Source organism: Hylobates moloch, unplaced genomic scaffold, assembly GCF_009828535.3.
Source record: "Hylobates moloch isolate HMO894 unplaced genomic scaffold, HMol_V3 SCAFFOLD_19, whole genome shotgun sequence".
NCBI classification, from domain to species: Eukaryota; Metazoa; Chordata; class Mammalia; order Primates; family Hylobatidae; genus Hylobates; species Hylobates moloch.
Genome location: NW_026652294.1, coordinates 46,604,341 through 46,628,840, shown reverse-complemented (window position 1 = coordinate 46,628,840; position 24,500 = coordinate 46,604,341). Strand labels below are relative to the sequence as shown.

The following is a 24,500-nucleotide window of genomic DNA, read 5'->3' as shown; positions in this document are numbered from 1 at the left end:
TAAAAATAAAAATCTCATATATCATCTTTGGAGAGCACCTGGAAACTGGTAAGTAAAGAGAAAGAATCAAACTTTTGTCCTTTCTTACCTATGCAAAGTACACATAGTTTGTGTTGTAATCAAACGTAATTAAATAGTTGAGGGAGGGAAGCTTTCTCTTTATGGAAGTATTTTAGCTAATGAATGAAGAAGGAACAAAAGAATTAGAACATCACAATTTGCAACTTCTAATGAATTAAAGAATCATCAGCAGCTGCTAACATAAAAGAAAGGCCTCAGTTAGCTAGTATATGTCTTCTGGTGGTATATACCAGCAATATGAAATGACATTGCTGAAAATATTTTAAAAATCAAAATCTCAGGGCCAGGCGTGGTGGCTCATGCCTGTAATCCCAGCACTTTAGGAGGCCAAGGTGGGCAGATCACGAGGTCAGGAGATCGAGACCATCCTGGCTAACATGGTGAAACCCCGTCTCAACTAAAAATACAAAAAATTAGCCGGGCGTGGTGGCGGGTGCCTGTAGTCCCAGCTACTCGGGAGGCTGAGGCAGGAGAATGGCATGAACCCGGGAGGCGGAGCTTGCAGTGAGCCGAGATTGTGCCACTGCACTCCAGCCTGGGACACAAAGCAAGACTCCGCCTTACAAAAAAAAAAAAAAAATCAAAATCTCAGCCGGGTGCAGTGGCTCATGCCTGTAATCCCAGCACTGTGGGAGGCCAAGACAGGGGCATCATTTGAGCCCAGGGGTTCAAGACCAGTCTAGGCAACATAGGAAGACCCCATCTCTACAAAAAATAAAATAGAATAAATTAGCTAGACGTCGTGGTGCATGCCTGTGGTCCTAGCTACTTGGCAAGCTGATGTGGGAGTATCCCTTGAGCCCAGGAGGTCAACAAAGTGAGACCCTATTTCAAAAAAAAAAAAACACATCAAACTCAATCTGATCAAGGATCTAACTAATGATTTAAAGGCAATATTGACAGGGGCAGAGGGGCATGTTAAATAATTCCATGGGGATGTGATCAGTAAACTCCATATTGTGTGAAATTCTAAATTAATGCTGTCCAATAAAAATATAATTCAAGCAAGATCGGTGATTTTATATCTAGTAGCCCATTAAAAATAAAAAGAAACAAGTAAAATTAGTTTTAATAATTTTTATTTAATCCAAATATATAAAATGTTATCATTTCAACATGCATCAATATAAAAATTATTAATGAGATAGTTTACATTATCTTACCATACTGTCTTTGAAGTCTGGTGTTTATTTTAAATTGACAGCCCATCTCAATTTGGACTAGTCATATTTCAGGTGGTCAATTGTCACATGTGGCTAGTGGCTTCTGTGTTGGACAACATAGCTCTAAAGTACCAATAACCTGGTTTCTTTAATAAACAGTTACAAAGCAGTAAAAGAAAGAGGGGGAAACTTCTACATTAAAAGTGACCTAAGAGACATATTAACCAATTACACCATATGAATTAACTGGGGAAACAAATACCAAATGAATATTTGATGAAACAAAGGCTCAGTGTTCATTTTTCAGCTATAATAATAGTAATATCATACAGCAGTAAGAATTTTAAAAAGTCAATTAGAGATATATAATAAAATATAGATTAAATAATAAATGTTTTGTATTTGTATCAAAATAATTAGTGAGGGAAGGATTACAGATGAAATGTGATTGTTCATGGGTTGATAACTATTTAAGAGGGGCAACAGGTTTAAGGGATTCAAACTACTCTCCCCACTTCTGTGAGTATAATGCTTATTATGTATCAGAAACTGCTCTAAGGGCTTATAATGTATTGAATGAATCATCACAATAAGGAAGGTGCTATTTACAAATAAGGAAAGTGAGGCACAGAGATGTTAGGTGTCTTGCCCACGGTCAAAGAAGCAGAAGAGTTTAGATTCAAATCCAAGCAGTCTATATTGAGAATTCCAGCTTGTAACCTTGTAATCATTCTGATCCATGATCTAGTAAACTAAGAGCCCTGATTAGCTGACTACTCAGGCAAAGAAGTCAACTTGGGTCATATTTGGCTAAGGTCTGTTCTAGATCAGAAGAAAGATTTCCTCTGAGGTGTTTTTCTACCATTTAGATATGTATGCTTGTATACATATATACATGTCTTATGTATATATATATCCCTTTGTAGTTTTGAACCTTTAGGTTTTTGAAGCATGTTTTAGATAATTCTGCTAATAATAAGACATGGCGAATGTAGGAGATGATGAGTTCATAAACTTTATTGTTAATCACTTGACATGTGTCTGTAACCAATGTACTGGGTTTTGTTTTCTTTTTTCACCAAGAACTCAGCCCCAGGAAAAAACCTGAGAAGGTCCTCATCTCTCATCTATAGCTTACCTTGAGGCTCTGTACAAGCAAGAAATGACTAAGGCAGAGTTGCAACCTGCCTGCCTAAGAGGGAAATGTATGCCCAACACATACAAAGGCTCCTTTGGCAGTCGCTGAAGACTTACTGGTTTAAGGCAAAAAGAAATCTGCCTAATCATTAACTATCACCATGTTAACCAAGCAGATATTTTAGTGGCTATACATGATAAAGAATACAGACTACAGATTGGTCCAGGAAAGTTTCTAAACAAAGCAGCAGCACCAGCAACAACAAACCCTAGAGAGGGGAGAATCTGATTTCCAGAGTTGCCACATTATATTATTTAAAATAACTAGCTGGTTTTCAACAAAAAATTATAAGACACACAAAGAAACACGAAAGCATGGATCCATACACAGTAAAAAATAAAGCATCAATAGAAACTACCTCCAAGGAAGTCAAGACATTGTACTTATTAAACAAAGACATTAAGGCAGCTATTATAAATATGTTCAAAGACCTAAAGAAAACCATGTATAACGATTTAGAAGAAACTGTGAGAATGATATTTCACTAAATAGAAATTTTGGAGTTGAAAAGTATAATAACTGAAATAAATGTACCAGTGAGACATAACAAATTTAAACATATACTCACCTAACAAAAGAGTCCCATAAGACAGGAAGCAAAAATTTATAAAATTGAAGGGGCAAAGAGATAATTCAACGGTAGTAGCTGGACAAAGTGAAAACAGTGCTCAGAGGGAAATTTATAGCTATAAAATGCCTATAATTTAAAAAGAAGAAATCAATAACCTAAATTTATACCTTAAGGAACTAGAGGAGGAAGAGTGAACTAAATTTTTTAGAAAGCAGAAGGAAGGAAATAATAAATATTAGAATGGAAATAAAATAGAGAACAGAAAAACAGCAGAGGAAATAAAAAAGGCAAAAATTGGTTATTTGGAAAGAATAAAAAATGGCAAACCCTTAGCTAGAGTGACTAAGAAAAAAAAGAGAGAAGACACAAATTACTAAAATCAGAATGAAAAAGAAGACATTCCTGCTGACCTTAAAGAAATAAGAGGATTATAAAGGAACACTATGAACAATGGTATGCGAACTTAGATGAAACGGACAAATTCGTAGAAAGGCATTAACTACCAAAACTGACTCAGTGTACAGAAAATCTGGATAGATCTATAACAAGTACACTTCCTACAAAGAAAAGCCTAGGTTCAAATGGCTTCATGTGAATTATACCAAACATTTCAAGAAGAATTAATACCAATCCTTCACTAACTCTTCCAAAAAATGGAAAGGAAAAATTCCAAACCCACTTTATGAGACCAATATTACCAAAACTAGACAAAGACATCAGAAGAACACTACAGATCAGTATCCTTATGAATATGGACACAAAATTCTCAACAAAATACTAACATAGTGGATTCAGCAACAATTAAAATGTAGCATATACTACAGCCAAATGGGAATTATCTTAAGAATACAAGGTTAATGTAATATCAAAAAAATCAACCAATAGAATAAAGAACAACAACTGCACATCATCTTAATAGATTCAAATATGTATTTGACAAAATTCAGCAAACTAAAAATAGAAGCAAACATCATCAACCTGATAAAGACTCTCTATGAAAACCTACATCTAGCCTCATACTTAATGGTAAACAGCTGAATGCATTCCCCCTGAGATCACAAAGACAACAATGTCCCTGCTCACTTTTCTTTTTCTTTCTCTCTCTCTCTCTTTTTTTTTTTTTTTTTTGGATACAGGATCTTGGTCATTGCCCAGGCTGGAGTGCAGTGGTGCAATTTTGGCTCACTGCAACCTCCACCTCCCCAGTTCAAGGGATCCTCCCGTCTCAGCATCCCAAGTAGCTGGGATTACAGGTGTGTGCCACCATGCCTGGCTAATTTTTGTATTTTTTAGTAGAGACGGGGTTTCACCATGTTGGCCAGGCTGGTCTCGAACTCCTGGCCTCAAGTGATCCACCCACCTCAGCCTCTTAAAGTGCTGGGATTACAGGCATGGGCCACCATGCCCAGACATTCCTTCTCACTTCTATTCAACATTATATTGTACATTTTGCAAGGGAAATTAGAAAAGGAAAAGAAATACAAGGTACCCAGACAGGAAAGGAGAAAGCAAATTTTGATTTGCAAATGATATAATCTCTCTATACAGTTAATGTTATCTTGCATATAAAACCCTAAAAAATCCACACATACACAAACAATTTAGTTCTATTAGAATAACCTAGTTCAGCAAGGTTCAGGATACAAGATCTATATGTGTGTGTGTAAGTCAATTATCTGTATACACTATCAATAACTATTTCAAAAAGAAATTAAGAAAAAATTCATTTATAATAGCAAAAATAAGAAAACACAGGAATGAAGTTTTAACAAAAGATGTGTAAAACATGCACACTGAAAACTATAAAACTACAAAACTGAAAGAAACTAAAGAATACATAAATAAATGGGAGGACAAGCGATGTTCAAGTATGGAAGACTTAATCTTGCGAATATAACATTACTCTCCAAATTGATCAACAGATTCAACACAAGACTTATAAAAATTCCATCTGGCTTTTTTTTTTCCTGAAATGGAAAAGCTGATCCTAAAATTCATTTGGAAATGAATTTGTTTTTTAAAACAATACTGAAAAAGAAGAAAGGTAAGGCACTCATACATCCTAATTTCAAAACGTACTTCAAAGGTATTTTCAAAACTTAGTTCAAAGCTACAGTGCTCAAGACAGTATGGTACTGACATTAGGATAGACATTTACATCAATGGAATAGAACTGACAGTCTAGGAATAAATCCCTACATTAATGGTCAGTTGATTTTCAATAAGGGTACTAAGACAATGAGTAGAGAATAGTCTTTTCAACACACAGTGCTGAGACAACTGAATATTCACATGCCAAAGAATGAAGTTGAATCTCTACCTCAGACCATAAACAAAACTTAACTCAAAATGGACTATAGACCTAAATGTAAGAACTAAACTATAAAACTGTTAGAAGGAAAGACAGAGGAACATCTTCCTGACCTCCAATTATGAATTATTAGATATGACACCAAAAGCACACTAGACAAAAGACAAGAAGAGATCATTAGGACTTCATTAAAATTAAAAACTTCTGTGCTTCAAAGGACATCATCAAAAACTCAAAAAGCCAACCAAAGAATGTGAGAAAATATTTACAAACCATTTATCTGAAAAGGGATTTGTATTTAGAACATATAAAGAACCCTTACAAGTCAAACATAAAAAGACAAATAACCCAATAAAAAAATGGGCAAAGGACTTGAATAGACATTTCTCCAAAGGAGATATACAAATGGCCAATAAGTATGCTCAAGAGAAGATGCTGAAAGTTCTTAGTAATTAGGGAAATAAAGTCCCTAAGATACAGTAAGCTACCACTTCACACCCAATAAGATGTGTATAATCAAAAAAGCCAGACAATGACAAGCGTTGTTGAAGAAGTAGAGCAACTGCAACACTCATACATTGCTGGGGGAATGTAATATGGGGCAGCTGCTTTGTAAAACAATCTGACAGTTCCCTAAATGGTTTAACATAGAATTATCATATGATCCAGCAAAATTCCAACCCTAGGTATATACCAAGAGAAATGAAAACATATGCTCACACAAAAACGTATACACAAATGTATTAGCATCATTATTAATTGCCCCAAAGTGGAAACAACTCAAATACTCATCAACTGACAAATGGATAAGCAATATGTGCTATATCCATACAACTGGAATATTATTTGGCCATAAAAAGGAATAAAGTACTGACACATGCTACAACACACATAAACCTTGAAAATATTATGCTAAAATGAAAGCAGTCAGTCACCAAGGACGACATATCATTTCATTTATATGAAATGTCCAGAATAGGCAAATCTATAGAGATGAAAAGATTAGTGGTTGTCAGAGGCTGTAAGGAGGGGGAATGGAGAGTACTGCTAGTGGGTATGGGGTTTCTTTTTCAGGGTGATGGAATGTTCTGTAATTCCACACAGGGATGGTTACAAACTCTGTGAATATATTTAAAAACCACTCAAATGTATACTTTATGAATTTTATGGTATATTAATTACACCCTAGTAAAGCTGTCATTAAAAATACTGCCAGAAAGACAATCTTTTTCTTCCCTCCCTGGGGAAAATCAGGTAAATAAATAATCATAAAAAATCAAAGGTTTGTGTTGTGTGAAGAATGAATGAAATACTGATTGTAGAATGTAGAAGTGTGAATTAACTTTGAAACATAAAACTGCTGCTGTAGTTTGGATGCCTTCCCCCCAAACCTCATGTTCAAAACTGATCCCCATGTTGGAGATGGGGCCTAATGGGAGGTGTTTGTGTCATGGGGCTGGATCCCTCATGAATGGCTTGGTGCCATCCTCATGGTAATGAGTGAGTTCTCCCTCTATTATTAGTAGTTCCCATGAGAGCTGGCTGTTAAAAAGAGCACGGCCCCTCCCCTCTCCCTCTCTTGCTATGTAGTCTCTACACACTGGCTCTCTTTCCTTTTCACTGTGAATGGAAGCAGCCTGAGGCCCTCACAAGATGCAGATACTGGCAGTATGCTTCTTGTACAAACTGCAGAACTGTGAGCCAAATAAACCCGTTTTCTTTATAAATTACCCACTCTTGGGTATGCCTTTATATGGCAACAAACACACTAAAACAACTTCTAAGAATGTTGAGGGCATTTTGATCTTGTGAAAGTAAATTCACTTAAGTATCCTTTATTCAGAAACTGAACTTTGTCAAACTGAAGAAACTATTACTATAACTAAAGTTTTATTTTTACTGCAAAAAGTTCCTAGGGAGCTAAGAGTACCCATTTATTTCAATTTCACTATCCCAGACCAACTCTATTCATAATTTAGACAAATAAAATTGGAAACCTAATATATAATACCCCAAAATTATTGATTCTAAGATAATACACTGATGCATACAATGGAAACCAGAAATCATAAGCCTCATATTCTTTACCTCAAAGACACTGGGCAAATAACATTAAGCCAGACTGATGTAAAAGTTTCTTTTTGATAGAGTTCCGGAAAGTAAAAATTAGCTCATACTGAGAAAGTAAAATTCTGCCCTTCCACACCTCAAGCTAGAATAGAAGACACAGATAAAACCAACTGACAAGTTAAGGTCATTCTGCAACTGTAAAATGTCATAATTACCCATTTTGAGCAACTACTGCTTTCTTACTCATTATGATACCTCATCTTTTAAAGTCATAGACTGTCAGAAATTGTGTAGTCTGAAATCACATCAGAAAGAATGAAAGTGACTTTGATGCTGAGAAGCAGTTATTTGCAACCCAGATGCAGACCTTCACATGAGGGATTTCTGAATATGTCATTTTACATTTAACTTTGTATTTTCCAAGGAAATAGGACCCCAGGTCCATTATGCAGTCTGGACATGGTATTGACTCTTTTATACAGAGCCTATTTTGCTTTAAGCCTATCACATCCCTGATCTCATTAAAATTTCATCAGAATTCCCTCCTTTGTCAAGATTATATAACCCAGCTGGGTGCCATGGCTCATGCCTGTAATCCCAGCACTTTGGGAGGCCAAGGTGGGCGGATCACTTGAGGTCAGGAGTTGAAGACCAGCCTGGCAAACACGGTGAAACCCCGTCTCCACTAAAAATACAAAAATTAGCCGGACATGGTGGTGGGTGCCTAGTCCCAGTTACTGGGAGGCTTTTAAAGGCTTCTTATTATTATCTCCTCTTCATCTTGAGGCTATGCTTATCTAGTTGTTTGTTGCTGGGAAATTAAGTTGTTTACCAAAAGTTACAACATATATACTGGCACTATGATACTCACTGTCCATGACCTCACTGGTTTCAGTTTGTGACTTCACTAGCACGTAAATGTCTTAATCTTACATATGTCAAAAATATCAAGACTCTTTGTCTTGATGCGTTCCTTTTGGTCTGATTATAATAATCATGCAATAAGAGTTCTTCATCAATCTTCTATAGTTTCTTTGTTAGACGTTTGTACTAAAAAACATGTACCTGTAAAATAAAAGACATTTAGCACTGGAATTTCTTCTTTTAAAGGACTATGCTACAAAAAAAAAAAAAAAACACTAATTGAAAATGTCAGCCGGGCGCAGTGGCTCATACCTGTAATCCCAGCACTTTGGTAGGCTGAGGCAGGCAGGTCACCTGAGGTCAGGAGTTCAAGACCAGTCTGACTGACATGGTAAAACCCCATCTCTACTGAAAATACAAAAATTAGCCAGGCGTGGTAGTAGGTGCCTGTAATCCCAGCTACTCGGGAGGCTGAGGCAGGAGAATCGCTTGTACCCAGGAGGCAGAGGTTGCAGTGAGCAGAGATTGTGCCACTGTGCCTGGGTGACAGAGCGAGACTTCATCTCAAAAAAAAAAAAAAAGAAAATGTCGGCAATAGTTATAAGAAAATCAAGCAAATACAAAACCAATTAAATTAATAACTTATTGACAGTTATTATCAAATCACTGGCTCTGTTGAAAGTAAAATTAAACTAAGCTATCTTTAGTATGTATAATAAAAAGGATGCAGAATTTAGGGAAGAGCCAGACAGAATTAATCTTCTACCAGGGACTCCCTTTGTCAGAACAAAAATAAACCACATGAACTGTATACCATGTCAAAAAGTATGGCATTTTCTAAGGTTCATGGTTCAAAGTCTAAAACTATGAATATTTCTACTCTAAGTTTTTAAGAATCTAAGCTATCGTATGTTAAAAAGAATTTAAAAAATCATTTCAAAAATACTACATATAAAACTGAATCTCAGAATGTATTTTCTCATAGAAGCAAAAGTAAAAACCACATTTTACAAAAAACATCTCTGGAATAAAACCAACTTTCAAAGGATAATTTTTAAAAACTTAAAAACATAATTCTTCTAAAAGCATAGTGAATACTTGTCAAAGATTTATATAAGTCATTAATGAGGGATCAGAAGCTTGACAAGACAGGTTTAAAGGAGATGCAAGAAACCGATGTACAGATAGTGGAAAAAAGAATGCTGGAATAAGACTGCAAAATTGGATACAAACCTGGTTAATGTCCTACAGGACAGTAATACCATAACTTTGGGGATTATCTTTTATCCTAGCAAAAATAATTGTGATGTTTCAATCTTCTACAAGTTAATATCTAACTTTTAGGATCTAAATATTAATTAATAGTAAATGGTAAGTCAAACAACATAACCCTCCCCTGCTATGTCAGATAACCCTTAGGCTTGTTAAGACAATGGTCTAATATGACTCTGAAATGGCCTACATTTATCTTTTGTTTTGGATAATTTTTCTTACCACAACAAATTTCTGAGTTTTATTTTTCCTGGAAAAATGAAGTGGATTCACTACTCACAAATAAGAAAGCCTTAAGAAATAAAATATCTAAACCAATTTAAACTCATCTTAACACTATTTCCACAATGTTGATGTACTCTTGGTATTTTTTAATGGCACAGTATTGGGTCTTACAATGCAGCACAAGCTTCAGACTACGTAATGATAGGATATTTTACCATCAGTAATCATGATGTGACTATCTGGCTAGATTACGGCTGCCACCTCTGAGAGAAATGAAATCTGTTAAATTGATGCCACCAGCCCTGGGGCTACCACACCAATAAAGTAATCATTGTGAACTTGCAATTAACTGGGAACACTGAGAATCAGAGGCAGTAAAATAGGCATTTTCTCTGTATTCATTATATGTACAATGGTAGGTATTACCTTTACCAATTGTGTTTCTTCTACCTGAAGGTGAAGATCTTCATCTGGCTGGGTAACTTCAGGGCTCTAATGGGATACAGGATAAGATCACTCAGTGACAGGCTGCCTATGACTTACAGCAGAGCCTCAACAAGCACCACCGATCCACTGTGGATGCAGTGTGTATGGGATGACCTCATCTACTGTTTTACTTAGGGCTGAAATCAAAGTCCCATTGTAACATGCAATCATAATCTTTCACTTTGTTTGGGACAATGACAAACACACATTAAGATTGAAAAAGATATAACTGCTTTTAAAAAAGAACCTATCAAAACAAAAATAAACTTATAATAAAGTGCCTTCAGACACTACATAATTCTACTTTTTCATATTGGGATGAAATCTATTTCTCAGAAAGTATCTTGCTCAAGAATAATATTCAAAACCTACTGACACTATCTGTTTTCTACAACTGAAAAATCATTACAGTGTTTGGTGGGGGGATGTGGCTCAACAGTCACTCAGGAAATATTTCAGCAACCTCTCATAACATTGTTTTCTTCCAAAAGTTAGAAACTGTATCTCCATGAGGACCTTATTTATTTATTTATTTATTTTTATTTTTATTTTTTTTTGACAGAGTCTCACTCTGTCACTGCCCAGGCTGGAGTGCAGTGGGGCGATCTTGGCTCACTGCAACCTCTGCCTCCCAGGTTCAAGTGATTCTCCTGTCTTAGCCTCCTGAGTAGCTGGGACTATAGGCACGCACCACCATGTCCGGCTAATTTTTTGTACTCTTTTTTTTGTAGAGACAGAGTTTCACCATGTTGCCCAGGCTGGTCTTGAACCTGGGCTCAGATAATCCGCCCATCTCAGCCTCCCAAAGTGCTAGGTTTGCAGGCATGAGCCACTGCGCCCAGCCCATGAGGGCCTGATTTTATGAATGAAATGAAATTTTACTTTACCTTCTAGTAGTAGTTATCCATTTCAGATTTTGTGCCATTTAAAAAAATTATGGATAATAAAACTACATACTTAAAGATCATTATGAAAAAATGTTATGCTAACTTTCCCTCAACGACATCTTGTCTAAAAATGCACAAATATTCAGATTCCAGAAAATTAATGATGAAGTGAATCTTCAATCTCTGATAGAAACGGGTTGATCCCGTGATACACGATCAGACAAATATGGTTATACCTGGTGATCAAGGGCAACATTTTGGTTTTATTTATCTTTTCAAGGGTATGTTTTAAGGACTATTTACATGTTACATATTCTGGCTACAAAGAATAAAAGACCACAATCATGGGTTATTACAGATCATTACTATAACAAATTATATTTGTTGGTATTCTCTTTCTTCTGAATCTATTTTAAAGTCACTGCTAAAACACAGCTTTTATCACATTAATACTAATCCCAAGGACACTCAAACACACACACACACACACATTTAAATGTCTTCCGGGAAACATTAAAAGATTCATCTTAAATATCTAACTTCCAGCCCTATCTGTCACAACTTTCCAACTTGAATCACAAGCTCACCCACTGTTCTCTGCCTCTGAAGCCTTGCCCTTAAACCCCTTTCTCACCTGAACTATCTTCATAAATACTTTATGACAATTAAAATCCCACTTGTAATTCAGTACCAGCTTAAATCTAACTATCCTCATGAACTTTCTATGACCAGTTTAGCCCACACTATCATCCCATTTCTTTCTTTACATAGCACTCATCTTTATCATACTGATAAGCAACTACTACTCACCTAAATAATGTAATTATTACTTTTGTACATTTTACCTCAATAAAACTGTAAATTCCCTACAGCCAAGCACTGTCTTAAACATATTCTGTCGATGTAATCTATTAAATCTGATCACTTCTTAATGAGTAGAAAAGAGATCACTGAGAGTGGCACAAGGGGAATGGTTCCTATGAGTCAGGGCTGGGGTATGTGTTTGTGTACATATATTTTCCCCAAAATTTCCTAAATAAAATTTTCCAATTGAAAAATATTCCATTCTGCTGTCCCATAAATAACTGAAATTTCCTGGGAACAATACAAATTTAATATCAAAATTAAAGATGTCTGTCATAACTAACGACAGCTCAGATATTTTTTGAAAGATCATGTGTCCTGATATTTGGTTAAGTAAGTATAGTGAATCGTCCCATAGTTTACTACCTTTACTGTGAACCCAATTTTCATGGGTCTATTTAGTTGAGTTCCCAGAAGGAGTGTCGGGGAAGTAGAGAAGTCACAAGCCTTCAGGAAAAGTAAACACGCTCTCAAACCAAGATAGTAGGTCAAAAACAGGGAATCCCAACTTACCAGGCGTCCAACTGAGAAAAACACAGCAGCCATAATCTCTCCCTCTGGTTTCCCCTCTCTGGAAAGAGTGGAGTCTTGCAAAGACATACCTAAGGAAGAGAAATAAGCCATGGAAACCAATCCTGCCTGGGGAATTTCCGACTCACCAAGTTGGAATCCTGACATACAAGTGAGCATGACCCCCCTAAGGAAGCACAAGAGTAACCCTTAAGATCAGTGAGGGACAAAGACCCTTGCTCCGGCAGAGCTCAAGATTTTAGCACTGTTAACTATAGTCACAACTAACCGGCTAGCCATTGTAAAAGGAGATTTTAAAATACTTTCTTATTTTATTTTCACATCAACCTAGTAGGAATAATATTCCCATTCCACAGATGAGGAAACTGAGCCTAAAAAAATTAAAGTACCCAAGGCCATGCAGATACATGACCCCAAATCAATCTAATTCCAAAGCCCATACCTTTTCCACTGAATCAACATGTGTGTGAAGTACAAGAAAATAATACTTCAATCTTTCTTTGCCACAATCACTTACTCATCTAACAATTAAATATTCTAAGAATCTCCTTTTCTTGCCTTTCCCACGAAGAGTCTATTTCCTAACATTTTCAGAGATCTGTTTCATGTAAGAGAACACTACGACTTCAAAATTTAAATGATATTGGAAATCTTGATTTACCCCTCCCAATCTGATATTCAAACAGATCTTTATCATTTCTATATCAGGCAAACTTAAAACAAAAAGGAAGCAGGTATAATAATAATAATAATAATAATTAGTAATAATAGAAGAGACATGAAATTCAGTGCACAAAGCATTAAGCTATAGTCTTTTTATATTGAAAAAAAGTATACACCTAATAAAAGTTTTATCCTATGGAGGAATAGGGTGGCAGAGATCTTTTCCAGGGATGCTTGGGCCCTGCTTTTCTACCTTTGGCTAATGATATGTATGGCCTTGCTGAAGCTGAGTTTGGTTCAAGAACCAGGAGTGCCTGATGTAGGATATCAAACAGTACAGATTGTTAATATGAATTCTTCTAGGATGGTAATACTAGCCTCATGAATCTTTATTCATGAGAGCAGTGACATAATAAGTATTAAGTTTTTGAGAAACTCTACCTTGTGCAAAAAGCGTTATAAGCAATTATATGGTCCTGCAATTAGGGCCTCTGTTATGCTTAAACATGTGGAATCTGCTCCTTCCCTGAATGTGCAGCTTGCTTCTCATAACGTTCAGTTGCTTTGCTCAATAAACATAGAACTTAATCTAACCTTACAGTGTCTAACAATCAGAAGCTCATCTGAAAAGATATTTGAAGTACTTAACCATTATTCTCTGAAAAACAAGAATATTAATATATAAAGCAAGGTTATCAAGAATGCAAAGAATATTAGAGATACAAAAATTAACTAGATATGGGTATACTGAAACGTATACTGCCAGATTAATGTATTAACTCAAGGAGGAGACCAGGGTTAGTTAAATCAAGAAAATATGTAAATATCTTGGCTGGGCATGGTGGCTCATACCTGTAATCCCAGCACTTTGGGAGGCCGAGGCAGGCAGAGCACCTGAGGTCAGGAGTTCGAGACCAGCCTGGCTGACACGGTGAAACCCTGTCTCTACTAAAAAATACAAAACGATCAGCCAGGTGTGGTGGTGCATGCCTGTAGTCCCAGCTACTCGGGAGGCTGAGGCACTAGAATTGCTTGAACTTGGGAGGTGGAGGTTGCAGTGAGCAGAGATTGCGTCACTGCACTCCTGCCTGGGCGACACAGCAAGACTCCATCTCAAAAAAAAAAAAAAAAAAAAAGTGAGTATCTTAAAAATGTAGAGTGGTCTGTTTCATGACACTGGGGCTTTCCTAGGCACAATGAAAAGGTTTTGGTGGAAGAGAAACAATGAGAAGTTGAGGGAGGAAAGCAGTACAGTGTGGAGATAAAAGAGGTAAAGAAAGAATAGTCTGAGGGGATTCCTGTATTGAAGCCTCAAGGTAACCAGTAAATGGTTTTGCCTTATACCAGTGTTTCTCTAGATTTTTCTGTCATAGAGCCTTTTGCAAATCTAATGAAAATTATGACTCCTCTCCTGTTTTCTAATGAAAACGCCGCATGTATAATTAGAGGAGTCTCAAATCTGAGAATGCAAAAAACTCACTGGATATGCTTATTAAAAAGGAAATTATTTGGCCCCATCCAAGATCAAAATCAGGATCTCTAGATGTGAGGCACAGAAATACACAGCTTGAACAAGTACACCTTAAGAAATATTTAGTTTAATATAATGTTAACATGTTAATTATATAATATGTTAAATTATATAATGTTTTAGTTTTAGTGTAGTATTTTAAGAAATATTGCCTGTTACACAATAGAGATTCTGAAGGGTGAAGGAGTGGGAGGGGGGTGAATGAGGAATTACTTAATGGGTATAATGTACGTTATTCTAGGGACGGATACCCTGAAAGCCCTCATCTCACCACTACACAATCTATGCATACCAGTAAATCTTAACTTTTTGGGGGGTATGGACCCATCTGAGAATCTGACCTTGTCCACAAAATAATGCACATGCATATACGATGTTGCATATTACTTCAGAGAGCTTGAAAACTGACTCTCCCTCCCAAGCCCATACACTGACCCCCAAGTTTTACAAGGTTGCAAAGAAAAAAAATGAGCCAAGAATACTGCCCCCCCCCGCAACCCCCGAACACTAAAGCAGACCTACAAAGAGCAACATAAGGCATTTTCAATTCTGATGGTCTAGAGTAATGGTTTTCTGCATCTTTAACATTTATCAAGAGTGAGCTGAGTCATCATTTTAAAAATATTTGTAAATATTAATAAACTCCTTGACAATACTTTATGTAGATTATGTAGATTATGCTAGTAACATATGTTTAACAACCAAACTGCAATAAATACCTTGTTTTATTTTATAATTAGAATAAACAATATTTAACATTTAATATATTCAGCTTGATCTCAATTGTGCAAATATAATGCATAGAAAAAAAGACTGCGAGTAACACAAAACTCTACTGAGACCTCTGAGACCTGGGGCTGTGATGTTTACCCTTCTTTCTGCTTTTCTGTGCTTTCCAAGCAGACAAGAAGAAGTATCTACATATACATAGGAAGCTGGAATAGGAATAAAATCCCAGAGTGGCTGGCCACATCCCCAGGTTCTCACCCTGGTTTGGCTACAGTAGAACTGTGACTACAGGCAAGTCACTTGAGCACAACGAATCAGCTATTAGTACACGACAGGAGCCACCTTATATGTTTCTACTGTCCCCTTTGTCATTATGCAGGAGATATCTAGGCCAATATTCCCCAGTTATAATTTCCCTAGATATTTATAAGCTCTGTCTTTCCAACTATTGCAAACGTATCCAGAGACTTAAGGAGAAACTTTACTTGTTTTGCTTCCTTGGACAGTGTAGTTATTTAGAAATAATGAAGGGTTCATGTTTTTGCTGAGAATCTCAGCGCCATGTACCAGTCCAGCATTTCCCAACCAATGCAATAATACCATTGTCATGTCAGGGAGTGACAAGTGATTAAAAGGTGATTACAGTATTTGAAATGCTACATTTCAGGAAAAGCTGCCTCGGTTACTGAGCAGCGCAGGTCCCCCGATGTGGAACCTAGTTCCATCCCTGCCAGTTCAGAAGCCAGAGCGGACATGCTCCTGCCAACCTCGCCCTCTTTCCCTAACTGCTCTCCTCTACCCACTTAGGTATGCCCTCCTCAGGGCCTGCAAGGTGCGGAGCTGGGAAGACAGGGAAAGTCGGGTCAGGGGACCGCCCGCCCTACTTGACTCCCTGCTCACGCCCTGCGCCCGGCTTTTTTTAACCCCAGCGCCGCCAGGCCCGCAGGGAGGGGGTTCCCGGGTTTGGACCCGGGCTAGTAGGCCGCAGAGGGCACGCGGCCGACCTGTGAGGGAGGCCAGTTGGAGACTGAACCCACACTCGGGAAGGAGGCCCATCCCCAATGGCCTCAACAGTGGGCGGGTCCGCTCAGGGACAGGAGCTCTAGAGGGAACGGCCACGCCCCGGACGCCGCCGGGAGCCGGGAGCCAAGCGCCAAGGGAGGGGCGGCTGGCAACCGAGGCCAGGCGCCCGGGACGACGAGTACCTGGCGGCCGAACTGAGGACAACTGAGGGCACTCGCAGAGCAGGGCGGGAACGCTTCCAGCAATGGCGGCGGCTCGGCGGGGCCGGCCTCCAGGCACGGCATTGCGCCTGCGCAGCCGGAGCGTCGGAACTACAGTGCCCAGAATCCTCAGCGCCTGAGCCCCCCGCCCCTTTTGTCTGCGTTAGTGAAGGAATTGGCTCTTCGAGGGTGAGAAAAAATTCCAATTGGATACACTTCTGTTGAGAAGCCTTGACTATGTGTCAAAAGCAATAGCACTAGAGATACAAATAATGACAGAACCCTTGTCTTGGAACATTTAAGTGCGACTAAAGAAAGCCGTTGAGAGAACAGATAGATGTGATCCAGACAAATATGTGAACAAGTGCTTGGAAAACACATATTTCTGAAAAATTCCCTTTATGACAATTCCCTCAGAGTTGGAAGAGACAACAATTGATGACTATAATGCCAATTAAGTAGAATGGATATGAATGCCTGAAAATAAGCTGGCAATTTTAAGGCCAAAATTCTTCGAAATACAAAGAAAAAACCTTTCTGAAGACAAATAGCTGTAGAAGTTCTCCTCAATGCATACAAATGATAATTCTTAAAACACAATGACTGAAAGTATTTATTTGCAACAAATTTATTTGAGCACTTATTCAAGGGCTGCTCGTCCAAGAGCTATATTAAGGTCTATTTACTTTATCCCTACCAAAGGCGGTATTTTTTGAGGACAGAAACTACGTCTCATGGAGTTTATCACTCAGAGTGCCTACTTAGGAGACTGCTTGCATAATGAATGAAACGAAGGAAGAATGAATGAATAATCTGGGACCCCACCTCCCAACACACTTCCGCATATCGAAATGCACATGGAATGAGGTACATCTTCTAAGGAGAGTGGCATTGAAGAGTAATCAAAACAACAGGATTTTCACAGGAGGTCTGGAATAAAAAGAAATTTCCAGTGAAAAAGATTACTCAAAATATTTATTCAATACAATCTGAAATTAGAAACTGAGCACATGTCTTTTGGAGATCCCAGTTCCCTCACATTCCCCACAGATGAAGATGAGCCAAACAGAAGTCCAAAACTTAAACATTACAAAACAAATAATAAAATAAGACACTGTGAATGAAAATCAGCACAAACAATAAACAGCAGAAATATATCCCCCAAAACTTCAGAGGCAGAGCTCATTTGATTAAAAATTTAAAATTATTATATTTAAAATGTTTAAAGACATGATAGAATTAAAAACATTATCAACAAACAACAGAATGTAAAATAAGCCACTAGGAAAGTTTAGAGAAACACACACGTTTCGTTAAACTATAAAAAAAAAAAAGAAAATGTTTAACACAATATTTAGGGTAGATTATTACTTCTACAGGGATAAAGTCCAGGAAAGACAGACACACAGGCGACTTCAAAAGTATTGGTAATGTTTTATTTCTTAATTTTGGTAGGAGTACACTGTTGTTCAATTTGTAGTGATATTTGTTATAGGCAATTTTGTGTGCATTTTATATTTAATAATTTTTAAACTCTTAAAGAACTCTTCTGTTAAGGAATAAACTAATGCTTTTTGGCTTCAAATAATAAACCAATGGTTAAAAGTTACTTGAAGATAGATTTTGATTCAGATTGTAAAACTTTATGCTAACAATGAACAGCTTTAGAAAATAGAGTAGGCTACCTTGTGAAATAATGAATTTGAATTCTTTGGAGAAGTTCAGGCAGAGATTAGATGAATCCTTGCTTAGAATTTTTAAATGTCCTCTTGGGAATTTGATTGCATGACCTGCAAGCTCTCTTCCACATGAGCATTTTGTGTTTACATGAATATTCCTTTCATTACATTTATTTTTCCTCCCATTGGGCCAGGTAATGAATAGATTCGTATCATCACAATGTGTTATGGAATACTTAGGAATCAGTGACATTCAGGGATGACTTCATCTGGGAAGTGTGGAACTTAATGGATTCCTCAAAAGGAATCTGCACAAGGGTGTGATATTGGGAAACTACAGGAACCTGGTCTCTCTGGGTAAGAAGAGTTTTGTTGTGACTCGCTATTTTTCTGTTGGACCAAATGGACCTTAGGATTCAGGGATTTATGATATCTTATGAACGCTTATGGAGTAGTTCTATCTCCATTTCCAAGTAAAAACTCTGCTCTTTGTAAAGAGAAAAATTTATATTTTCATCGGCCTATCTTGAAAACTCCACCTGAGGACAATCCCCCAGACCTAGGACTGTCTCTCTTAAAGTCTCTTTTCAGGTACTTCAATTCTGCCTTTTTAAAAAAATTAAAAATATATATATTTTTGGCTAACTTATATTGGTTCTGTGATGCAGCATATTTTACCATTCTTGGGAGCACATATTTGACCCCTCCCAACTACTTTTGTAATCATATGGAACTCCCTATATTGATCATGCCTTCCAAAAGATTATGTCCACATAGAACTCTGGAATGGCTTTTTGTCACCAACATAGTGAAGTTCTATTTCCCTTTTCCTAAACTGGGCTTGCAGTTTCCAAACCAGACACAATCTCCCAGTTAGAGAAAGAAAACGGATCCTAGATGATAGTGAGACAAATTTCAGGAAACTCTATCCAAATAAGTAAATGAGAATGAGGATAAGATTCATTGTAAGTAACATCCTCAGTTGGTGTTCAAAAGTTATCTTTTGCCTGGGTACAGTGGCTCACACCTGTAATCCGAGTGCTTTGGGAGCCCAAGGTGGGAGGATTGCTAGAGGCCAACAGTTTGAGACCAGCTTGAGCAATATAGTGAGACCCCATCTCTTAAAAAAAAATTTTTTTTAAATTTACCAGGCATGGTGGTATGTGCCTGTAGTCCCAGCTACTCAGGAGGCTGAGGTGGGAGGATCGCTTGAACCCAGGAGTTCAAGGCTGCAGTGGGTGAGGATTGCAACACTGAATTCCAGCCTAGGTGACAGAACGAGACCCTGTCTCTCTAAAAAACAAGCAAACAAAAAACCAAAAACCATGAACAAACCAAACCCCTTTTAGCAAAATACCTGCATGAGGTAATAAAAGGTATGTACCAAATGCCTACAACAAACATATGTCATGATGAAATGTTAAATGTTAAATGCTTCCCATGGAATTAGGTTCAAGATGAGTTTCCATCCACCATCACATTTCATTTCCACATTGCAGAATGTAAAGGGGCCTGCCCAAGATCATCACATTGCTCACTGGCTAAGTCAAGAGAACCCAGTACAGCACTTTAGATCCTTCATTTTAGTTTTGTTCTAAAACTGCTCCTGTTACCCTTTGGACATGAGTCTCTTAAGTATTATCATTTGAATTCATGTATATTAGTTCATTTTCACACTGCACTAAAGAATGCCTGAGACTGGGTGATTTATAAACAAAAGAGGTTTAATTGGCTCACAGTTTTGCATGGCTGGGAAGGCCTCAGGAAACTTACAATCATGATGGAAGGCAAAGGGGAAGCAGGTAATTTATTCACAAGGCAGCCGGAGAGAGGGGAGAGGAGGGGAAACTGCCACTTATAAAATCATCAGATCTCATGAAAACTCACTATCATGAGAATAGCATGAAGCAAACCACCCCCATGATCCAATCACCTCCCACCAGGTCCCTCCCTCGACACATGGGGATTAAAATTCAAGATGAGATTTGGGTGGGGACACAGAGCCAAACCATATCATTCTGCCACTGGCCCCTCCTAAATCTCAAGCCCTTTTCACATTTCAAAACCAATTATGCCTTCCCAACAGTCCCCCAAAGTCTTAACTCATTCCAGCATTAACCCAAAATCCAAGTTCAAAGTCTCATTTGAGACAAGGCATGTCCCTTCCACCTATGAGCCTGTAAAATCAAAAGCAAGTTAGTGACTTCCAAGATACAATGTGGCTACAGGCATTGGGTAAATGTTCCCATTCCAAACGGGAAAAATTGGCCAAAACAAAGGGACCAACAGGCCTCATGCAAGTCCAAAATCTGGTAGAGGAGTCATTAAATCTTAAAGCTCCAACATGCTCTTCTTTGACAACATATCTCACATCCAGGGCATTCTGATATGGGCTCCCAAGGCCTTGGGCAGCTCCGCCCCTGTGGCACTGCTGGGTATAGCCACTTTGGCTGTTTTTACAGGCTGGCATTGAGTGCCTGCAGCTTTTCCAGGCACATGGTACAGCTGTTGATGGATCTACCATTCGGAAGTCTGGAGGATGGTGGCCCTCTTCTCACAGCTCCACTAGGCCATCCCCCAGCAGGGACCCTGTATGGGGGCTCCAACCCCACATTTCACTTCTGTGTTGCCCTAGCAGAGGTTCTCCATGAGGACTCTGCCCCTGCAGCAGACTTTTGCCTGGACATCTAGGTGCTTCCATACATCCTCTGAAATCTAGGCAGAGGCTCCCAAAACTCAACTCTTCTGTGCACCTGCAGACCCAACACCACATGGAAGCTGCCAAGACTTGGGGCTTGCACCCTCTGAAGCAACAGCCCAAGTTGTCCTTGGCCTCTTTAACCACGACCGGAGCTGCAGCAGCTGGGATGCAGGGTACCATGTCCCAAGGCTGCACAGAGGAGCAGCCCTGGGCCTGGTCCACAAAACCATGTTTCCCTGCTAAGCCTCTGGGTGATGGGAGGTGTTGCTGTGAAGATCTCTGACATGCCCTGGAGACATTTCTCCATTGTCTTGGCAATTAACATTTGACTCCTTGTTACTTATGCAAGTTTCTGCAGCCGGCTTGAATTTCTTTCCAGAGAAGCGTTTTCCTTTTCTACCACATGGTCAGGCTGCAAATTTTCCAAACTTTCATGCTGTCACTTCTTGAACACTTTACTGCTTAGAAATTTATTCTGCCGGATATCCTAAATCATCTCTGTCAAGTTCACCCAGATCTCTAGGTCAGGAGCAAAATGCCACTAGTCTCTTTGCTAAAGCATAGCAAGAGTGATCTTTGCTCTAGTTCCCAATAAGTTCCTCATCTCCATCTGAGACCACCTAAGCCTGGACTTCACTGTCCACATCACTATCAGCATTTTGGTCAAAACCATTCAACAAGTCTCTAGCAAGCTCCAGATGTTCCCACATCTTCCTGTCTTTTTCTGAGCCGTCCAAACTGTTCCAACCTCTGCCCATTACCCAGTTCCAAAGTTGCTTCCACATTTTCAAGTATCTTTATAGCAGTGCCCCAAACTCTTGGTACCAATTTCCTGTATTAGTACATTTTCACACTGCTATAAAGAATATCTGAGACTGAGTAATTTGTAAACAAAAGAGGCTTAATCGACTTACAATACTGCATGCCTGGGGAGGCCCCAGGAAACTTACAATCATGGTGGAAGGCAAACGGGAAGCAGCAACTTCTTCACAAGTCATGAGGAGAGGGGAGAGCAGGGGAAACTGCCACTTATAAAACCAACAGATCTTGTGAGAACTCGCTCACTATCACAAGAATAGCATAGGCAAAACTGCCCCCATGATGCAGTCACCTCCCACCAGGTTCCTCCTTTGACACATGGGGATTACAATTTGAGATGAGATTTGGGTGGAAACACAGAGTCAAACCATATCATCATGGTTGCTGGTGGATTAGTTGATATTCTGAGGTAGAGATACAATAAGCTATCAGTTTGATTAGGTCTGGGTTTTGCTTTTTCTATGGTAATGTAAAAGGGCAGGAAGATTAGTATGTTAAAACTTCACTGCAATTACACAGCAGTCTCTGTAGATATAAGAAAGCACAAAATCACAGACCTAGGGTCTTGACAGATATGAAAGCAACCCTATGTGATATCATGTGCACATCTTTACCTCAAACTCTCACCTAAAATTACTAGTGAGGACTTTTTTGTCCTGCTGTTAGTATTTGATAATTCTAGGTAGCATACAATAATATATGGAATATGTGTATAACTTGATTTTATAATATTAATAACAGCCTAATTTTAAATATATATGTTGTGCCTTGTACTCTACAGAAAATGCACACTTTCCTTTTTTCTCTAAATTAGGTTTAATTTATTTCAGAAGTTTCTAGATTTTATTGTCTCTATTTAGCCAAAGCTACAAGAAAGGTCAAATTCATATCTTTAAATGCTTTCATTATCAATCAAGAAAGTGAAATGAACAAAGAATTTTACTCAAGAAACTAGTGAGAAATCAAAGAAATGTCCAAAAAGTAGAATACAAGAATTAATAAAAACAGATTAGCAGTGGAATAAATAAATGAATCCAACTGGTTCTTTGTAATGGAATGTGGAAAGACATACTCTATTCTTCTGGATAGAAAGATGAAATATCATAATCATATCAATGCAAGTTTTATGCATGCTCAAACATGTATAAACTAAGAAAAAGTCTGAAAGGACATACAGCAAAATGTTTGCAGTTTTTTTCCTTTAAGTGGTGAGATTAAAGGTAATACTTTTCTTTTTTATACTTTTCCGTATTTTCTAAATCTTCTGTAAAGAACATATAATTTTATGATCAGGAAAAAATAAGAAATTTTAAAAATACCAAATTACTTTTCCTTAATATATATAATGCAAATGCCAATCAAAATACCAGAGAGACAGATGAGGGACTGGGGAAGAACTTCAAAAAGGGCCACATGGAAGATTAAACATTATACAAAAGAGTAATGAGGAATCTTAAAGCAAAAAAAGGGAAAGTAATCTTATTCTACAAGATATTAAAACCTAATACAAAGCTTGGCTAGTAACTTCTAATAAAATTGCTTCCATACTTTAAATAAAATACCTGCAAATTTAGAACACAGACAAAGATAGAAACTCCTCACATGACCCACCACGAAGCCCATCAGATGGCAGAATGCAGAATCAGGTTGCAATGGACTGATCTTAAGACAGATAAAGCAGTGGAGAAAAACCTTCCTGGAGCTGATGGTATAATTTGCTTCTTGAAACAATGACAGTCCATGAAATAAGGTGGGAAGATGTTTTGAACCTCTCTCAGCAGCAGATCCCTAAATCACAGACCCAGAACTTGGAGGAAACAGGAAACAGGAGGCCATCTCTGCACCTCTCCAGCACTGCTCTGGTTGGTGGGCAGAATATCATACAATCATCACGATTCTTATATCAAAAACCAAAATTCTAGACTGATTAGATAATTTTTTTTTAAATGAGAAAAGTTATTGTTTATTGAATCTTGGGCTGGGAAGATAGTTCCAAGCAAAAAGGGTAAAAAGAAAGAAAAAGAAATGATTAACAGATTGAAATGCAATAACAATGTAATATCAAGTGCTGGCAAGAGCTCAGGGAAGTGAGTGTTCTCATGACTGCTGGAACAAATTGGTGTAATATTTCTGAAGGGCAGTCTGGCTGGATATGTTAGAAGTCTTTAAAATGTTTATGCGAGGCTGAGGCAGGAGAATGGCATGAACCTGGGAGGCGGAGCTTGCAGTGAGCCGAGATTGCGCCACTGCACTCCAGCCTGGGCGACAGAGCGAGACTCCGTCTCAATAAAAAAAAAAAAAAGTTTGTGCTCTGACTCAGTAATTCAATATCTAGGAATTTTTCCTAAATCAGTAATAAGAAAGAGATGAAAAAACGTATTTACAATATTGAAAGACTGGAAAGAACATAAATGTTCAATAATACATATATGTTCAACAACAGGGGACTAGTAAATGTGAATTATTTATATGATAAAATACTATCTAACCTTAAAATAAAGTTTTAAATAATATTTAATGATGAGAATATGCTGAGACAAGTTTAATCATTTTAAAAAAGTTAAATGCAAAATGAAAGTTAATAACATGTACAAGATTATTCTAAATTTTTTTGTTGTTGTTTGAGATGGAG

General features: G+C 37.8%; 1 protein-coding gene across 2 annotated transcripts in view; it reads right to left on the bottom strand.

The window, feature by feature from the left end:
• Positions 1-16,738, bottom strand: part of ZNF624 (zinc finger protein 624) — a 31,191-nt gene extending 14,453 nt beyond the window's left edge. Inside the window, exons 1-3 of one of the 2 annotated variants that reach the window (XM_032138168.2) lie at positions 16,652-16,738; positions 12,506-12,594; positions 10,182-10,247 (exon numbers count right to left, since the gene is read on the bottom strand). In XM_032138168.2, coding sequence (XP_031994059.1) covers positions 10,182-10,247; positions 12,506-12,592 — 153 coding nt within the window. In that variant the 5' untranslated portion in view covers positions 12,593-12,594; positions 16,652-16,738. The remainder of the gene's footprint in view (positions 1-10,181; positions 10,248-12,505; positions 12,595-16,651) is intronic. The other variant, XM_032138169.2, reaches the window with a different exon arrangement.
• Between the last annotated feature and the right edge of the window lie 7,762 nt (positions 16,739-24,500).